Source organism: Abramis brama (genome assembly GCF_963993115.1).
Source record: "Abramis brama genome assembly, chromosome: 7".
Classification (NCBI taxonomy): domain Eukaryota; kingdom Metazoa; phylum Chordata; class Actinopteri; order Cypriniformes; family Leuciscidae; genus Abramis; species Abramis brama.
Genome location: NC_139969.1, coordinates 10,745,956 through 10,766,328, shown reverse-complemented (window position 1 = coordinate 10,766,328; position 20,373 = coordinate 10,745,956). Strand labels below are relative to the sequence as shown.

The following is a 20,373-nucleotide window of genomic DNA, read 5'->3' as shown; positions in this document are numbered from 1 at the left end:
GAGAGATTGATTCATCTGACTAGTCGTTTGAGAATCATTAAAAATGTGGTGATGTGCAAATGTATATTATGAGAAAATTAAACAGTTTTTGACCTTTGATGCATGTAAACATGTTGTAGGAGACTCCAAAACAACATTAGGGAACTTTAAAATAGCATAATAGGGGCACTTTAACTTTACTTTACTTTTACTTTTTCTATACAGGCATTTAAAATTAAAAAATGATTTACTGCACAACACTAGTGCATATACACTATTCTACAGTGAGCAATTCTGTAGGAAATCTCATTTCAATTGGTTTCGAATTTTGCGACATCGGCACTAATATTGAACTGAAGTGAATAACGACGCTATAGTCTTCTGTAGCTGCTTTTAGCTGAATTGAACTCATTTCAGAATTTATGAAGTTTACACAGTTACTGAACTGAACTGAATCAACACTGAACCGACTTCAGCCGAGTAACGACAGTATAGAGCTGCTTTATAACAGAATTTGAATTTGTCTTATATTTGATGAAGTTTGCATTGTTTGTTATTTTCCTGTGTATCACTGTGAAGCTGCTTTGAAACAATCTGTATTGTATAAAGTGCTATATAACTAAAGGTGACAGAAAGTTCAAGAGAACAGAGAAAATGCAGAAATACACTGTACAAAACCAGTAATACTGTGTGTCTCTGAAAGAGAGCCTGTCATGGAAGTTTCCCTATGCCTGTGTTCTGTCTTGGTAATGCTGTCAGAGTAATGTGTGTGTGTGTGTTGTTCAGGTAAACCCTACGTTATGGGGACAAAAATATGGCAATATCCAAAATCTGAAAAAAAAATTTGTCTCCATGAGGAAAGCAGCTTATAAATCATTTTAAGTGATGTTTTTTGAAAATATAAAAGTGCAGAAAGAGTTCTATGATGGGTAGCAGTATAAAAATCATTACGGCTATGGAATGTCCCTATAAAACATGAAAACCCTGTGTATGTGTGTGCGTGCGTGCGTGTGTGTGCATGCGCGTGTGTGTGTGTAACTTGGCTGTTTGATCGATGTTGAGGGCATATTGGCTGTAATGGGAGCATCAATTTATGAGGTGAGTCATAACAGGACTCATCAACCTTTATAATATAGCACACACATACACACACATCCATGCAGCTCTGCCCCAAAGCATGCTGGGTGGGTACTACAGTGAACTATTCTGTAGGACCTGTGAGGAAAAGAAAAGGAGCCGGAGAGAGAGAGAGACATGTAGCCCCATTAGAGGTTATTAGTGAGGTGGATGTTAAAAGCTCAGTATTTCTCGGCTGATTTCAGGGAACAGCAGATTACAGCTCTCACTGGAGACCAGAGCATAAAGAAGGAAGCATGTGCATGAAGGTGGTTCACAACCCGAAAACAGATTGGTTGTTCCGTAAAAAGCAGGAAAATGCTAATAAATAAATAAAATCAGCACCAAACCAAGGCTTTAAACGATCAATAAACATTTGATTTCTCCTTTCAAGTAACCATAAAATCAAAATTGACAATTCGTATTTTTATGGAATATTGCAGTATTTATTATAAATTATGTTTTCGTTCAAATAAAAAAAATTTATCCATGTGCCCTCATGATCTTTAATCAAAATAACTTCCCCTCACTCTTGCAGCAACACCTCTTCTCTGATGACATGTTTCCTGGCGTGAGGGCGGGACAACCTGTCACTCACATGACATGCAGCAATAGCAAACCATAACCATTGATCCGTCCAATCAATTACTGATCGACAAAATCAAGTCCCGTCCTACATTATTTCTTGTTTGAGAAGCCATTTCACTTGGAGATACGTCACAATAGGGAAGAAAGGACTATTGCAAGTCTTGTTTCAACATTCATTTTATCCCGGCTTTAAATAAAAAGTATATGATTGGTCCTCAGTCAAGTCAAATCAGCTTTATATATATAGCACTTTTTACAATACAGATTGTTTCAAAGCAGCTTTACAGAGATCACAGGAAAATAATGCAACGAAATTTTTTTCCAGAGGAAATAGATACCTATTTTAATCACTGACACTGTCTACAATGGATACTGTATGTGTACACGTGCGCATTCAGGTTCTGACATACTCCACGCTCTTGAGTCTGAAACGTTTGCTTTGACACGTCCAGTTTAAACAGCTCGTTTGCATCTCTGTACAGACTTCAGAGGGATCCCAGCGTCAGAAACGAGTGGATGGTTTATTTTAATGGCGTCCCAGATCGGGTTGGAGAGTTCGCAAAGAAACTTGTTGAAAGATGAAGCAACCAACTTGTATCTGACAGCAGCTGCATCACAAACCGTATGTAAATTATTTCAGAATCCTTTGTCTGTAAATGCTGGTTTTATTTGGACGATGTTTTCAAAACACTTACGTGCAATAGCAAGTAGCTGTTGATACTGTTTCCTATGCAATGAGGTTAGCCAATCATAACAGTGGATGTTTACTCCAATAATAACTAAATGCAGAACGGCACAGCCATAAGTCACAGCAATCTGAGGACAGCAGCACCAGGCCAGCAGTCTCAGACCTGTGTTGGGGTGGAGCTTATAGCATCATTAAAAACTGATCATTTCAGACAGAGGGTCAGAATAAAGATAGAAAATAATTGTTTTTCCGCATATTTATTTGTTGTTTTTTGGGGGGGCAAAAAAAACGTTAAGTGAACCTCAAGAAACACATTAAAATAATAAAAAAATCCATGTCATGACTCCTTTTAAAATACTACAAACATTAGGCAGTATTTATGCTGTAGGGTTACTAGTCATATTTAGACTAACTTAATTGAAAATGTGTCTTTTGACTCAGATGATTCATCAAACACATTCACATACAGGTTGTAGTTTTTAAAACAAAATGTAATGTTCTACACAAAGTATTTTAATGATTATTTAGTTCTTTGAAAAGTGAAAATAGTTGACATATATTCAAATCACCCTTGTGAAGAAGTAAATGCCATAATATTAAACCAAAAATCTGTTTGGACAACACTTTGCTGCAATAACCTAACAACTAAACACCACCTTTGTTAGTTTCAGTTGAAGATTCTCAGCTCATTCTTCTTTGAAGAACGCTCTCTTTTAACCCTGACAAGCTAGGTCTTCGAGGATGAGCTGCTCTTTTCACATCCTGACACATCCTCTCTCTATAGTATTCAACTCAAAACTTTAACTAGGCCACTCTAAAACTTTCATTTAGTTTCTTTTCATCCATTCAGATGATGATTTGAGTCCTGACCACGGAACTAAGCTAATGCATAAGATACATGCAGTTGTGCTGGGATCTTTTGAGACTTCCCGGATGAGATGTTGTTGTACTCTCTAAGAAATTTTGTCCGGTCAACCACTTCTGGGAATATTCACCAGTACTCTATTTAAAAGTAATGGCTTGCACTGTGGTTCAATGACTTTGTAACCCTTTCCAAACTGATATATCTCAACTTTTCTTCAGCTGTTTTGGAATTGTCTTTAACTGTGCTGTTGTGAACATGTAAAAGCTTTGGAGTGAATAGTTGTCTATAAAAAAAATAAATGTATGTCAATTTAAATTCAACAGGACTGGTTGCAGTAAAGTATGGAAGCTTGTTTCTGCCACAGAATAAAAAATAAAAAAGGTAATTTTTATCTCACAATTCTCAATAATTTTTTTCAATCATTTATTTATAGAGCACGTTTAAGACACAACCGAAGTTGACCAAAGTGCTTTACAAGGAATAAAAGAAACACAAAAATGTGTAGTATGTGAAGTATCTCACAATTCTGACTTGTTTCTCGCAATTGCAAGTATATATCATGCAATTCTGAGAAAAAACATTGTCCGTATTGTGAGAAAAATGTCAGAACTGTGAGATAAAAAGTCGCAATTACATTTTTTTTTAAATAGAGATATAAACTTGCAATTGCGAGTTATAAAGTCATTTTCCCCTCAGAATTAGACTTTATAACTCGCAATAACGAGTTTATATCTCACAATTCTGAGAAATTAAGTCGAGATATAAACTCGCAATTGCTAGAAAAAAGTCAGAATTGTGAGCTAGCTTATATGGGTATTCAGTGAATTTTTCTAGTAAACATAAAATAATGATGTTAAAACTGTCTACTGTTCAAAACTTTAGGGTTAGTAAGTTAAAAAAAAATACTTTTATTCAGGAAGAACACATTAAATTGATAAAACTTGAAGGTAAAGACACTTGCAATTTTACAAAAGATTTCTACTTCAAATAAGTCTGTCCTTTTGAACTCTATTCATCAAAGAATCCTGAAAAAACTGTAACGAGTTTCCATTGTGCTATATAAATTAAATATTTAAAATATAAAGTATTAATTTTATTCATTAGCAAATACTTGTTCCCTTTAGGGCATGTTATAACTTGCCTAAGGCACCAGAATCACTAAAGCACATACCAAACCTATAGAGTTACACATTTACTTGTACATAAGGTGTCATGTAAGTCCAAGCCACACGCTTCCTGGGTTTTCCTGTAGTCATAATCTGTTTGTTCACATTTAGCTGTGACTCTAATTTGGGACAGTTGCTGAGCAACAGAAGCTGTGGAGCACATCCCTGTGTCATGCATAGAAAGTAAAACACATGCGCTCACAACACACTATCACACACATACACAAACATGCACACTCACACGCACTTTGACACTTACTCTCTTATTTTTGTTAGCTGTTGGTTGCACAGCAACTGCTTAAATTAGAAGTGCATGTAAGAGTGTCTGTGTGGTGAGGGGAGCAAGTGGTGTAAATATGCTGGAAGTATGAATGTTCATCGGCGGACAGTTGAGCAGCCCTCCTCCGCGGCACAAGGAGATGTTACCGTGGTAACATGTCACATGACTATGTGCTTGAGGAGGCAGTAAAGCGGCCATAGCAAATGGAGAGAGAGGAAAAAGACAGAGATGGGCTACACTGAAAGATCCTCTTTTTACATCAAAATATATACATTTTTTACTCTATAAAACACATGTGAGTGCTTCTGTTTGATTTGGGAAAATGCATTAACAACAGCTGTTTTTAAAAGTGGACAGTCAATGTTCTTCAAGACAAACTCTTCAGTGAACACTTGATCAGCCTTGAAAACTAAGAACATAAGTATGCAAGGTAAAAAGAAATAATAATAATTCACTTATAGGGACGATAAACATGGTTTGAGCTGTGAATTATTGGTAGCCATGCAACTAAGAGCATAAAACCAGTTGTCAATTTCCTATTCAGCCAATGTTGTGTTAATAATCTTGCAAATTGTGGGGCCTATGCATTTTATTAAAGTGCCTCTATTGTATATTACATTTATTGTAGTATGTAATATAGCTGTTTGTGAATCAACAAGTCTGCAATCTTTCTAAGATCAAATTGCGCAATCAATGAACTTGTCTCCCAAAAGAAATCGATTCTGAACTGCCTGAAATGAGTTGTAAGCAATTCTAGTCTTACTTCCTGCACAAACCTATGCTGGTTTGTAACAAATTTGCATAAAGCTTGCCTACGGTCGTCATTGGCTGCCCGCGAACAACGTCTACTTTAAACCGCCCTCAAACACTGTAGTTGTGGCTGAGGCCTGGAAGAGTTTGGTTCGTGCTGTCAACATGTCGAAGATGCTGTTTTCTGTGCTGCGAAAGCAAATCAACTTTGCACGGACTTCCAAAGCATGAGGACTCTGGCTTGAGTTGAAACGATAAAACAATGGGCGTTTCATTTCCGACATGCGCTGTAATCTGTAGACCAATCACAACAGACTGGGCCGTCTGACCAATCAGAAAAGAGCAGGCTCTCAAGGGGTTTTATGGAGACCAAATCCTTTATCAAACTGTTTCAGACACTGTGACAAAAAAGGTACAATGTATATTCTGAGAAAATTAAAGTGTTTTTGACCGTGGATGCATGTAAACCTATTGTAGGAGATTTCCCAAACAAAATTAGGAGCATTTAAAATAGCAAAATAGGGGCATTTTAAAGCTACAACACAAAAAAAAAGGTACAAAAGCTGTCACTGTGGCGGTACCTTTTCAAAAGGTACACCTTTGTACCTAAAGAGTGCATATTAGTCCCTCAAAGGTACATATTGGTACCAAAAGTGTACATATTAGTACCTAAATGGTACATATTAGAACCCTTTTGAAGGGTACTGTCCCAGTGACAGCTTTTGTACTTTTTTTCTGAGAGTGAATATGTAATTTTTTTGCTGCCAGAGGTCGCATTTTCAAAACAGTAACAAAGACGAAGCTTGATGAAGGAGGGTGGAACTATGGGAGATGTCGTTTTCATCATCCAGAGATGTATAGAATTCACGAATCATAAAAATTATATTTCAACTAATAAATTAGTTTTTGTTTTACCTGTACGTTTGATCACACTATGTTATGTCATCGAAATGAATTAGCTGCCAGGAACGTGAAATTTAATGCTATATTAGCCTGTTACTAATATATGACTATTTGTCTAATGATTTGGTGAGTTAATTAATGCTGCGCAGTTTTACACGTTTAAAACAATCGTACTAAAAGTACATTTGAACAAACCCACAGTATTTGCAAGTAATGGCTAAATATTTTTGTGCGACACATACTTAATTTCACCGCCATAGACTTGGTCACCAGACTTGATGAAAAGCATTACTGAAGTACAAACAAAGTGCAATATAACTGTAGTGTACAATAAATAATATATATTTGCTTACCTGTCTATTAAAACACATGCGAGAGCAGAGTCTCTGTGGACAGATCAAGTCCAAGTTTGTCGCAAAGCTCTCTCCATCCTGAAAACGCCACGCCGATATTGATCCTTGTTTTATTTCTCCGTTTTTCCCAAAGTCTGCTTGCCTAAGTTGATCTATGTTTACGGTTTTTGGGATTTTCTGTGCTCGCCAATCTATAATCGTGAACCATGATGACTGAACGACACAACAGCGGTGTGTGAGATATTGTATCATGCATACATAGATTTCTCATTAGCGGCTTACGTATAGCGGCCCATTGAAACGGCCGCTAATGAGGAATCTATGTATTGTCTCTATGGTTTCTACAAGCGGAAACCGAGGATAGCGTGGATATTACGTCATTGATAGGCGACAATTACCAGGGACGAGTCATTATTAAAAACTGGAATTTCTCTGGATTTACAAATCTGGATTTAACTTTTGGGATAATGTAAGTATACAAATGCATGAAATACTGCATATCACACTGTGAAAGTGTTTTTTGAATATTTTATTACAAAAATCTTACATATTGTACCTTTAAAGGGATAGTTAACCCTAAAATAAAAATTAAATCATAATTTACTCACCCTGGTGTTGTTCGTATGCTGTATGCCCTTCTTTCTTTTTCGGACCACAAAAGAAGAATAAAAAAAAAAAATTGTGGACTCGTCCATATAATAACAGTAACTAGCGACCAGCATATAATGCACTTAAAAATGTCTACTTTTGTGGTCTGAAAAAAAAGAAAGAAAGAATTCAATACATCTTTAGAAATTATTACTTGAATGATGATGACTTAATTTTGGCCAATGTTGATATCTGAAATCAACCCAAACAAACACACACCTTCTTCATTGCTCCGCCTCCAAAACTCACACTCACACTCACATTCTAACAGCCCTCCTCCGAGTCGGTCTCGAACCCAGATCCCCCTGCAAGCGAGTCGAGAGCACAAACAATGACACTATACACCGCATTTATGAGCAATCCCCAAGGCGACTCTGACTAACTGGCCTCCGTTACGCACGCAATCCAAGAGTGGATGTCTGTTTATCATAGCAGAAGCGTAACAAAATAATGCTTCACGAAAATTAAAGCGCAGATGATGAACGAGTGACAAAGAAGCACAAAAAATGAACGTATACACAATAGTAATTACAAACAAGAGTTGGTTGTTAGTTGCCAACAGCACAGCAGCTCCAATCACACAATGACACTCAAACAGTGTAACTCACGTGTGGAGCCGGATCAAAGCAACCTCCGTGTCTGTTTTCAGGCCTTCCCGCCTAGCTCTCTCCAGCGCTGGAAAGCTTTTCTAACATTAACGCGGGTCCTAAAGCTCTTGCCCAGATATGACCCTTCATTTCAGTGATTTCTTCTGAACTTTTCTCTTTTGTATTGTGTCTCATCTCTCAATTTCTGCTGTCTTTCTTCAGTTCAAATGTCCCTCTTGATCGTTCTCTCTCCTTAATGAACTTAATGAACTAATGTTTGATTTAAAGGACATTTTTGCACTTGTCTTGGGTTGCCATTGATGTCCAATGTAGAATCTGTGTCCTGAAGCAAAACCAGGTTAAGATTAGAATGTGTTTTAGAATATGAGGCAGTGCTTTTAGCTTAAATATGTGGAAGCAAGGAACAGATCTAATACAGAACAGATCTAATAAAGAGCTCCTAACAGGAAGAAAGCCCATGATGGCCTTACATCAAGCCGCTCACTTTTTACCATATTCACTAGTACATAACCAGTACTTTACAGCAACAGAACTTCTCTAGAAAGGTGATGCCACATAAAACTTCGAGCCAGAGGCTCATGACCGATCACCGCTGTGCTTCTGAGCAAGGCACCAGGGAGATTGTCCCGGTAGTAAGTGTACTGTAAGCTGCTTTGGATAAAAAGGTCTGCTGAATGACCACTTCTTTCCCATGACAAGCAGCATATTAGACTTACTGCAAGTCATTCTGACAGAGTAGGCAAAGAGCAAAGATTCTGAGACATGAGGGAATCGGACCTGGTTGCTTGTCCAGTACATTTGGGGACTCTTTTACCCAGAAAGACCTGACTCAGGCAGATGTGCGTCTGTGTGTGTGTTGACGGCAGAGCTGGCGCTCATGGCCTCATTAAACTCAGCAAGATCAATCAGTGGTAGATCATTTTATGCTTCCTTTCAAATTCTGTATTCAGCAGGTTACATTCGCCTGTACAGTGAGCTATATTGATATGTCTTTAGGAGTTTGCTTTCCACATTAATTAAATGTTAACGGACACCAGCGTTGGGCAAACTTAAACATTTAAAGTCCCCCTGCAGTCAATAATTTTATTGATTAAAACTTAAAATGTATTTTTCTTCTGTGAAAATAATTTCTTCATGCCTTAAAATGCCTTAAATGTAACTTTACACCCTTGCTTCATTAAGCATAGGGTCCAATATGCAAATTAATATGCACCATCTCAGAGTCAGACAGCTGCCTTCTAAAAATCAGCATATTAGAAACACTTTAAACATCTTAGAAAGCCAATAGAGAAAAGCCTCGCACCACACATTGACAGGATTGGTTGCGTGTTTGTGACGTTGGGAAGCAGGGAGGGTTTCAAACCTCGTTTTTGAGACTGTCTTTGCTACACTGCGGTTTTAAGGAGAAAATACTCAGAAATAGTGTTGACTGATGAATTTGTGCATGGTTTGTTTTAAAGCATATTAAAAACACCACATAGACATAAACAACATTAAAAACTTGATTTTCACCACAGGGGGGTCTTTAAAAGGACCCCACGCATACTGAATGGTAATGATAGGAAGACAAATTTACTGAATTGCAATTCAAAGAAATTCAAGTCACACAACAGAGGAATTTCATTAGTTTGACACAACAACAAAAATGATTAATAACATAACAATAATAACTTCATAGAAGTTCTGTTTAATGTTTCCAACATTTACTAAAATTTTAATTAATGATATGAAATTTAAGGATGCACCAATTGACTTGTATCTTTTAAATTCAGTATCAATAAAATTGTTGCATTTCATTAAAAAATCTAATATTAATACAATTATACAAAAAAAAACGAATTTAAAATGCGCTTTTGGTTTCGGTTTTCGGTCAAGTGCATCCAGAATTTTTAGTTTCGGCCCAGAATTTTCATTTCGGTGAATCCCTAATTAAATGACATAAAATTCCATAAAATTTCAGAGACTCGTAATTAATATATTTATAATATAAGTTTCTGAAAATACCCCATATGTTATATACATATGTACAGGGCTTGACATTTACTTTTTTGCTCACCAGCCACTGTGGCTAGTGGTTTTCCAAAGTTACTGGCCACTCAGAATTTCACTGGCCACAATTTTGGCTTTGATACCATAGGCAGAAACTGCCATATAGATATTTTTAATATCATCTCATAATTTGGCAGCTGGTATATTAGGCTGTTGTCGCTTTAAGACCTGACTCACAGATCCATTATACTATTTTAGCTAATATACTTGCCTTTATGTGCACGCACTTTGGGTGTGAGCACAAAATCTGTGGGAATGAGTAAAATTATGCTCAATGCGCGCAATCCCTCGCCGAAATTCAAGCCCTCCAACAATATTTATTCCGGAGCAAATAAATTGAGTGAGTAAAGGGATTGGACACGGATTAGTGCGTCAACTTGCTGTCGGAGAGATGAGAGAGCGAGAATGCGCAGCTGGTATTGTGCATCCTGCGGAAGAGTTTAAGATATTTCAGTATCGATATGTATCAAAAAATCTATATTTTCGACAACACTAGATTGCACTATTATATTGTATAAAATTCAACCCACCAAAATGGCTAGTAAGAGTGACTGCGTTACACGCCACCGCTGAAATACATCTGCATTCGGTGGGTTGGTGGGTGTTAATGGCAATACTCACCCTCATGTATTAAAACCTGTACCTTTCTTTTGTGGGACACAAAGACGATATTTTGAAAAATGTGTTTTTCAAAAAAAAAAAAAATCAATAGGTTCCAATCAATAGGTTCCAATGTTGTTTTGACACAACTGACTTTTAAAATATCTTCTTTTATGTTTCACAGAAGAAAGGCTTTCATGCAGGTTTGGGATAACATGTTAGTGAGTAAATTATATCCTTTAATGTACAATTAATATTGAAAAATATATATATTTAAAAAAAATATGAATTTAATTTCATTTTAATTGTACTTATAATTCATCTAATTCTAATTCATCAGCACTATAAATGCTATCTAACCATTTTGGAATAAAAAATAATAATACACGCACCATATTTGGCTAAAGACTTTATCGGCAAAGTGACATTTTATTGCCATAACATTTTTGGCCTCTTGTTTTGCAAAAAATGCTGCTCGATTCAGGCAACCTTTACTCCACACCACTGACGCACTACGGTGAGGATCTGTCTTGCTTCTCCATTATAAACCAAATTACATGAAGCCAAAATTCAATTTTACAACTGGAGTCTTTGCAAAGAATTACAGTTATCTGTGCCTTTTTGTTGCATTCTTGTCACTTTTATTTATAGGTACAGAAGAGAAAAAAATCATTAAATGATGAGAAGAAATGCAGGTAAAGTGCTCATACGGGCATCATGGGTCATGTGGCGCCAACCTGCTCCAGCATCTTTAATTCAGTTGATCAAGCAAGTTTGCTAAGCAAAAAGAAGGAACATTATTTTGTTGGCACATATCTGCATAACACACACACACACACACACACACACACATACATACAGAGGGATTTCCCACTCTGACAGCACGCCATTTCCATTCTCACCCAGTAACAACAACCTGCCGTGATAAAATGATCTGTGAATTACAGAACCGCAGAGAGTGCACACACACAAACATATTTACACCTCCACATTGCGAGTGTGTGTGTTAGTGAAGGAGACAGAGTACATTGGCCTAGAGCTGTACATACATGACATAAATGGATTTTCTCTTACTCTGAAAAAAACAAACAAGTCCTTTAACCTTTAATCTGACTGGGAAGGTCACACTCACACCCACACACACACACTTGCAGAGAAGGCCAATTAGAGGTGAGGAATCACCATGTGGCCGTAGAATGCTGGGTAATGCAGTTTAGGGAGGAGGAGACTTTGCACCTACTGCAAATGTGTGAGGTCTGCGTTTGCTGTTAATGTTTCCAGGTTTAACCCACTGCAAACTGCTGCTTAGACAAAAGGAGATTTAAGTCACTCACTCACCAGTTGCAAATATAAGGAAAAAAACAATTCTTTGAATTGAGCTCATGATGCTTAGCTGATCTGAAGCCAGAACACCCTATCAACCAGCTGGAATAGCCTAGAAATGTCTAATAACCAGCCAAAAGACCCTAGCAATGTCCAGCAACTTCCTGGCTACAACATAGCAAACATCTACCCTGGTAATCCAGAGTTCTCGCGAGAGCACAAGTTGAATTTGCTCAGCGAGTTACTCTGGTGTCGAGTAATGATGCTCATTAAATATGCCCCTCGATCTGAGCTGCACCAATCACATCGGGTTATCTGATATAGGCGGGCCAGAGGCGAGCTAAACAGATGACGACAGCGCTGTGACGTCGAAGTCATTAGTAAACATTGCAAGATGGCTATGGATGAATACCAGTTGTTTGAAACGGCTTTGGCCGCTACAATGAACGAGTTAGACTTGGCTTTTTATCTAAAACAGGAACAGAAGACGCCGCTCGAATCGTTCCTTTGCAAGAAGGACGTTTTTGCTGTTTCGCCGACCGGATACAGTAAGAGTATGATCAGAGAATTTCTAATAAGGTTAACTCCGCTGCTAGCTGGGGTTTATTGTTGTGATTGGTCGTAGTGTTATCCAATTGCGTGCAGCGAGATTTTCAAATGCACGCTTGGTGCCGCCCCTCGAGCTGAGCGATTTTCATTAGTCGACGCCAGACTATTAATCTTTTAGATTTAGGTCTGGATTTCCAGGCTAGCAAACATCTAGAATACCCTAGAAATGTCTAGTAACCAGCCAAGAGACCTTAGCAGCAACAGTGTTGGGGAAAGTTACTTTTAAAAGTAATGCATTACAATATGGCATTACTCCCTAAAAAAAGTAACTAATTGTGTTACTTAGTTACTTTTTATGGGAAGTAATGCGTTACCTTTTTCTCATCTGGGCTGGGCTTGCTTGTTTGTTAATAACAAAAAAAAAATCTATTTTTGGAAAATGTAAAGACCCTTTCACACCAAAAAATAAATGAATAAGCCTCAGGCTGAAGGAAATGCAAATTCACGCTTGAACAGTAGAGGCTGTAGCTCATACTAATCTTTCAGCTGTGATGCATTCTGGATCACAGAAGAACAGGACACAGGAGAAGTTCGACATTCTTACTTCAGCAATAAAAAAGAGAGAAAGAAAAACAAATGTGGTTTTCAAGTCATTTTTGCTTATTAGTATGGTTGAATAGGATCGTTGAAGGTAGCTGGCAGACAGATGAGGAAGACGTATACGATTCAATTCAGAAGGTTTATTCTATAAAGATCCAACAGGAAGGCAAACGGATAGCAACACACACTGAACATACTGTAGATACCGGACACTGAACTGAGACAGAACTGAACATATATACAGGTGTTAATGATAATAATAATAATACCTTTTATTTATAGGTGCCTTTCAAGGCACTCATGACACTGTACAACATAAAAGTAAATCAGTAAAATATAACGCAATGCAAAAAGACAGACAAACGGATCAAACATACAATCAACAAATCAAACAATCAAATCAGTAAAAGCTATTCTAAACAGATAAGTTTTAATCTGAGCTTTAAAAAACTAGTATGATGGTGACTGATAAGTGCACAGCTGAACGTGATTAGTGTCCGTGACAACAAATGAGTGACGCAGGCAGGTGATGACAAAACTAATGTGAATGTGACAGTCAGCAGCAGAGATATGTTTAATAAATGAGATTAAATACATAAAGCATATTTGTGTTATATAACATTTCATTATTGTAGGTTTGCGTAATATTCTGAGTTTGCATTTCACTGTTTTTATTCATTTTGAGGAATGCTGAATCTGTTTTTGTGCATGTAAGATGAGTAAATGCATGCTCACATTTAGTCTGTAGCTATAATAAATGTCATGTTTACGCAGCGCACACATCTCTGCACTTACTCCTGATTTCTCTCAACATGGGGACAGGGCAGATGTTAGTCAATACATGGGAAAACAAAGTAACTTGCATAACTTATTTGAAAAAGTTTCTTGTAAATTTAAATGTAATGTGTTACTTTATAGTTGAAAAAGTAATCTGATTACGTAACTTAATGCGTTATCCCCAACACTGCTTGACAATTTAACTATTATAAATAAAAGTATGTAATTTGATATTTACATACTTTATATGTATGTAAATATATGCTAACGGATAACGACTGGATCAATGGAGAGAATGGATTAGGTGGGATCACCTTCGTGAGGAATAGGGGTGGACGGTTCTGTTTGCTGTTGAAAGCTATGAATCAACATTAATCAGCAGTGAAACTGGAAAGACAGTGAGCTCTTCTCAGAACCAGTCCCGACCTCCCCCACATGCTCTCTCTCTCTCTCTCTCTCTCACTCTCTATGGGTTGAAGGTCACAAGTCATCCCCACCAGGTGAGTGCAAACCCTGGAAATCGTCCTAGATGTCCACCTGACCTTCAGTTATCGTTGCATTGCGACAACCACCCGCTCTTGCAGCCTTACTTGAAGATTAGCTTCTACTAGACTGGTTTACTGCAACTCACTCCTCACAGGCCCTCTTGAATCCATCCAACATGCTATTTTATTAGTCATTCAGCTGACACTTTCTTAGCCAAAGCAACTTACAGCATATTTATGACAGGAGAGACCCACCCAGAGCAACCTGCGGTTAAGTGCTTTGCTCAAGGGCGAAACTGTGATGGAGGATCCCAGTAGCTCTCCACTTCATGAATCACAGCATCAACCTTCAGATTACTAGCTCAGATCTTTAACCATTGAGCTGCTGCCGCCACCCCATTCTAAAATGCTGCTGCTTGTTATATTATTCATCATCCATAAATTCTCACATTATGTATTTCCTGAGCTCCCTGTGTAAGTGTGATTTAGCTGCCAGTATCAAATTCCACTTAGAGATTCTAGCCAAGAGTGCAGCCAGAAGCCTTGGCCCCTGTTACCCACAAGCTATGACCTGACCGTACAACACAGTCCAGCTGCAGCAGCACAAGTTTCTGATATCAAATATTCAAGGTAACATAAGAGCGTGGTATAATTTAATCATCATTGCCTTGACCTAAGTCTGCTTCAGCCATTATTCATACATGACCTGACACCTTTCCAAAACTCATTTAATGAAGCACATGGCAAGTTTAATTAAGCAAGCGACTCTTCATAACACTCTCTTAACTGTTCGGAGTAAATCAGCTTCAACCTGACACCTTAAACAAGATAAATCTAATTGTTCAAGAAAAGTAGGACATTCTTTTCTGAGATTTAGATCAAAGAATTCCTGCGTTCAGAGAAATGCTTTGCAATTCCCAGTTGTACACTGTGGTCACAAATCGATAGCCAAAGGCAAAGTGAGAACTCAATGCTGAAAATCACATCCTGTCAAATTTTAAAGAGCAAGTATAATGGATGCATGAAGCCTAAAACCTTTCCTTTTTTACTGAGCTAAGCAGCACCGCTGATCCCATACCACCATTTCATCTGTTCTATACGCTATTCTACTCGATTCTATTCTTTTCTCTACACAACTCCACCAGCAACTCCCACCCCCGCTCAACCAATCGTTTATTTCCTATGTAAGTTTAAATCCAGTTTGTCTTGTCAGAAACAACATGTCTATGAAATTTTCAAATTAGGGTACGTTTACACAATAATGATATTCTAAAAACTGAAAAGTTTTTCCTGTGCGTTTTTTGCGCACAGACAATAACGTTGTCGAAATGATCCCGTTCACACGGATCAACGAAAACTACTAAACATGCTGTATTATACATGCCGGGCCAGTAGTTGGCGATGACACTTTCTAAAGAAACACTACGCACCTATACACTAAACACTTAATATGTCACCTTTCCACGAATTCCACCTTTTGTGTTTGTATAGTTTACACAGAGACGATAACGGCATTGTTTTCAATAACTTGCACTTTGAAACCTGTTTTCAAACCTTTGCATTTTCAGGCCCCTAAAATGCTGTTGTTGTGTAAATGAACAGCCAAAACGCATAAAAAGGTGTCGTGTAAACAGCTCCCTACACATGAGACACAGGGAAGAAAAAAGTGTGCTGGTCTGATATATTTTTCTATATATTTTAACACTTTTTTTTTTTGCAGTGTCCTAGTGTTACCATAGTAATAGCAGTAAAATATGCATAATTACATGCAACTAACCCTCAACCAAGCCCTAATCATACCCTAACCCTATAGTAATACATGTTGTTAATTAATCTTACTCTGTACTTTAATATATAATTACACTGTAACAATAGCCTTGTTTCCATTACCCTTCAAATTGCGCTTTTACAGGTCAGCAGGCGTACTTAAAAGTTGATCATTCTTTAAAGATGACTAGATATGTTTAGACAGAAGACGAGACAGAGTTCTTCATTAAACTCATAAAAGACAAACGTATTATGGGAATACTGGATTCTAAATAACAAAGAAATGCCACAATTTATCAAGACCTTGAAGTAGATTGGAGGGGGAAACATCTCATATGTGGCCGCTTCCCAGTATAAGGGGCTTTCCTTGCCATTAATGCTTGGATAACATGCCTATGAATTCTTCCATTAAAAATAATAGCTGTGGTGGCTGGGATATACGTAAAAATTAAGTTTTAGTCCCATAACATCGGTTAATGGAAATTTCGCAATATTTTTTATCGACATTTAGAAAATATCGCTAAAGTTTTGCGCAAATCTGTAATGGAAACGCAGCTACTGACAGCTTAAAATAAAGTGTAACCTTTTTCTCATTTCAGCCTATCGTCCATAAGCACCCCATTGCTATGGGAACAACTAAGGCAATTAACTGCAGGAAGTTACCAATAGTTGGCTCACCCATCCTGCAATAAAGCTAATTACGTCTCTAGAGGTGCAGCCTGAGAATCAAAGGTTTAATGACCTAAAACATCAATTCATATATAAAAATGAACTATATACTATAAATATATGCTGTATTAATACTATACTATACTACACTAAATAAATACTATACAATTATATATATACTGCAGGCCTATATACGTGTGTGTGTAAAGGTATAGTACATAAATATACTATATAGTATAATTATTATTGAATCTTTAAAAGAGTAAACCCTATTTTACACTACTTTAGTTTTTACATTGCTCTGCAGAGAACAGCAATGCTGGGATCAAAAAAAGCATAAGTTAAATAACAGAAAAAAAGGGACGGCCCCACCCAATGTTTAACAACTTTATTTAATCCCTTCCTCTAGATACACTGGTCTGGCAGGGTGGGGGCAAGTTGAATTATTAAATGTTCCAAAATACATCCAGACACACACACACCACACTCACCACACAACACTTTTCAGCAAATAAAGCATTTTTTAATCAATTATTCACACTAATATGATGTGGAATACCTCACATGAGGGCCTGGTTAAAAGCCCTGATTCAGTCTGAGAAACCACAGACACACTGGAGAAAATATGTGCAGCTGAATTGCAGATACTGTATGATCCATATCCTGCATAAGGCATTAAGAGCACTGGACAGAAAATGGGCCATGAATAATGTGTGTTTGTGTGTGAGTAGGCAACAGAGGTTTAGTGTCAAGCTTGGGGATTCAAAGGAAGTTGTTCATCTCCACTCTTAATGCCTTACAAATAACAATTTCCACTTAACCAATATTAACATTCTTGCTTCTCTAAGATAAGGATCTCTTATGCATTGTCTATGCAGTTACTTCTGTATAATCGCTCAACCGATACAGATATCAGGACCATGGAGAGCTACACAGACCAGGGGCACTTTGTCAAGCTCTTTACTTCAGTGTCACAGCAGCACACAGTGTCCTTATCTCAGCGCCACGATGATAACAGGCAGTATCTCTGGCTCTACGGTGAGCGTATGGTGCTGTTATACTACCACAAACGGCAGCTAGAAAGCTTAAGTGATTTGATTTCTGGTCACTCAACTCTGGCGGTAGCAGTTGGAGTTCGTGCTCTGCCTCAGCACCATGGAGAGCTCCAGCACAAATGGGCAATCATTACACACTACAAAGTGCTCACTGCAAAAGCGCAAAACTCAGAGTGCGATCAAAACACTGCTTACCTGCTTATTAAAAGGCAAGCTATCACTCTCTACACAGTCACCTTTATTTCTACAGCACTTTATACAATACAGATTATTTTAAAGCAGCTTTGCAGTGATAAACAGGAAAATAACATTCAATGATGATCAAAAGACAAAAGTAAACAGTTATTATTCAGTTGAAATCCGAGGACACCATCATAAACATTAAGGAGAATCTCAATATTCAGATTAGTGTTGAATCAGTATGGGTGTTTCAATGACTGACTCTTAAACTTTTAAATTTGCTCCCCAAATCTTGAGTAATTTGTTACATCTTTGTGTACATCAATTCCAGCCAAGATTCAGTAAAGGCATAAATTGGATTTTTTTTTTTTTTTTGTATTAGCATTCAATTTCCTCTCTTTATTAGGGTCATTTATCAGTTATTATAAATCGTATTATAGGCAGGCTGTCTTTGCCTTTAAGGGGCTGCATTCTCTGTAAAGCTGCTGCTGGAACAATGAAAAGGGCTGTACCAATAAATTGGATTAAACTGAATTGTTGTAATGTATAATTAACTGGGCTGTTCCCTCTGTGTGTGGGCGCTTCAGGGTGTGAAGTGCATCGGGTCCACTTACACAAACGCATGGTAAAGCAGCGCCCATCCTCGTGGTCTCTCGAGCGCGTCGTAGATGAGGGTTTGGATCCGTCGCGTCCTGATATTATTCCTCTTCACAGGACGCGTGTAGCCCAGGGGCGTCTTGGCGAGCAGACCGATGTTCTGTGAGCCCCGTTTGAAGTCCGATTCCCTGACCGAACCGACGAGAAGCAGCGCGCCGTCCCGTTCCTGCCCCGCGCACTGCTCCAGGTCTCCGGCCAGCGCGCTCTTCCGCTCGCGTGAGTCCTCGGCGCCGTTAGTGGCATTTCTGGACCTGATCCCCATGTTCACTGCTCTCGAGCCTCGGCGCCGCGCGTGTGGAAGTCCGGGATGGGGCGCATGCCATGATCCGGACAGGGAAAGCGCGAGCTCCTTAGTCGCCGTGGGTCATTTAAGGACCTCGTTCAGGGAGGGAGGCGCGAGGATGGGCTGTGGATTGAAAAAAAACATTCAAGTCTCTCAAACGCACACACGCTCTCATACATGGCCTTAGGTTGTCTGGACAGTTCCCCGAATGTGAATTCTTCTCACAATGTGAACGGAACATTACTAACATACGCTGACAGTGTTTCCCGCACTATCACAAACGCAACACCACGACTGAACATACGAGTTCTTAAGTGGATCAAAAACACACAGCTCGACCAGTGTGATCCGATTCCCGAAGGAATGACTCTTAGTGAATAAAAGATCCTTAAATAAAGATATATAATCAGAGCGGATGCAGAAATCATCCGATTCACATTCTGAACACGTTATTACATCTGTCATATGAAACAAGAGCCGTCACTGCTGTAGTAGGCTATATATATGGCTACTTAGGGCATGACAACATGTAGTTAGAGGTACACAATATGAGGTAGGCCTATGTAATCGATGGTAGGCTACTTCATTAAAAAATAATTAATATAATGAATTAATAACATTTTTGTTTAGTATTTTATGTACCAGCATAACGCTATAGGACGACAAGAAGTCAGTGAAAATTCATTAAAAAGTAGGTGAATAGCCTACTTTAAATGTATTTGGGAATTGTTATAATTAGCCTATGTTCTGTTAAAATCTAAAATGATTTCATCAGTTGAAACTGCTGAAGGCAGCATGCAATAAGATTTCACTTTTTTCCAAACAGGCTAGGCTATATTTTCCGCGAGAATACTAAAAGAATAGATAACGGAACCGTAAAGGAATCGGAACTGGAATCCTTTGATTCATTACGACTCCCATCTGATCACAAATACCTGGTTAAATGGAAAATCTGCGGTATTAGCTAAATGCCGACTGGCTCAACAACGCTGACAAAGAGCATCTGGTTCATCCGCAACAATTGTATCCCCTCAGCTCATGCCTTCAGCCGACACCGGGATGAGCAACACACAACGATGTCTGAAAGCATAAATATAACGGCGGTTCTGCTGTCCGCTGTACACACACACACACACACACACACACAGCTGCCTTACCGTATTCTCCGCGCGGCCGCATGATTGCTGATCCGAATTGATCCAGTGTTCTGCCGTTGCTGGTTGAGATGAGGGAGGAGGCTCAGACGGTGGCGCGAGACAGAGAGCTTGTGGGCACGTGACACACTACTGACATAGCATCTCTGCGCCCCGGCAATGCATTATTGTGGATGCCATCGCAACCCAAAACCACGAAGAGGCTGCTCGAGATGCTTTCACATGAATCACACAGCAGAAGATTGCATTCCCCCTTCCTCTCTTGTGGACTGGTAATCTTA

At 38.4% G+C, this 20,373-nt stretch overlaps 1 protein-coding gene across 2 annotated transcripts in view; it reads right to left on the bottom strand.

Moving 5' to 3' along the window:
* The window catches only part of kcnq3 (potassium voltage-gated channel, KQT-like subfamily, member 3), a 42,922-nt gene extending 22,764 nt beyond the window's left edge, over positions 1-20,158 (bottom strand). Inside the window, exons 1-2 of one of the 2 annotated variants that reach the window (XM_084119276.1) lie at positions 20,096-20,158; positions 18,613-19,061 (exon numbers count right to left, since the gene is read on the bottom strand). In XM_084119276.1, coding sequence (XP_083975402.1) covers positions 18,613-18,917 — 305 coding nt within the window. In that variant the 5' untranslated portion in view covers positions 18,918-19,061; positions 20,096-20,158. Of the gene's footprint in view, positions 1-18,612; positions 19,062-19,873; positions 19,963-20,095 lie in introns of those variants that run through there. The other variant, XM_084119277.1, reaches the window with a different exon arrangement.
* Between the last annotated feature and the right edge of the window lie 215 nt (positions 20,159-20,373).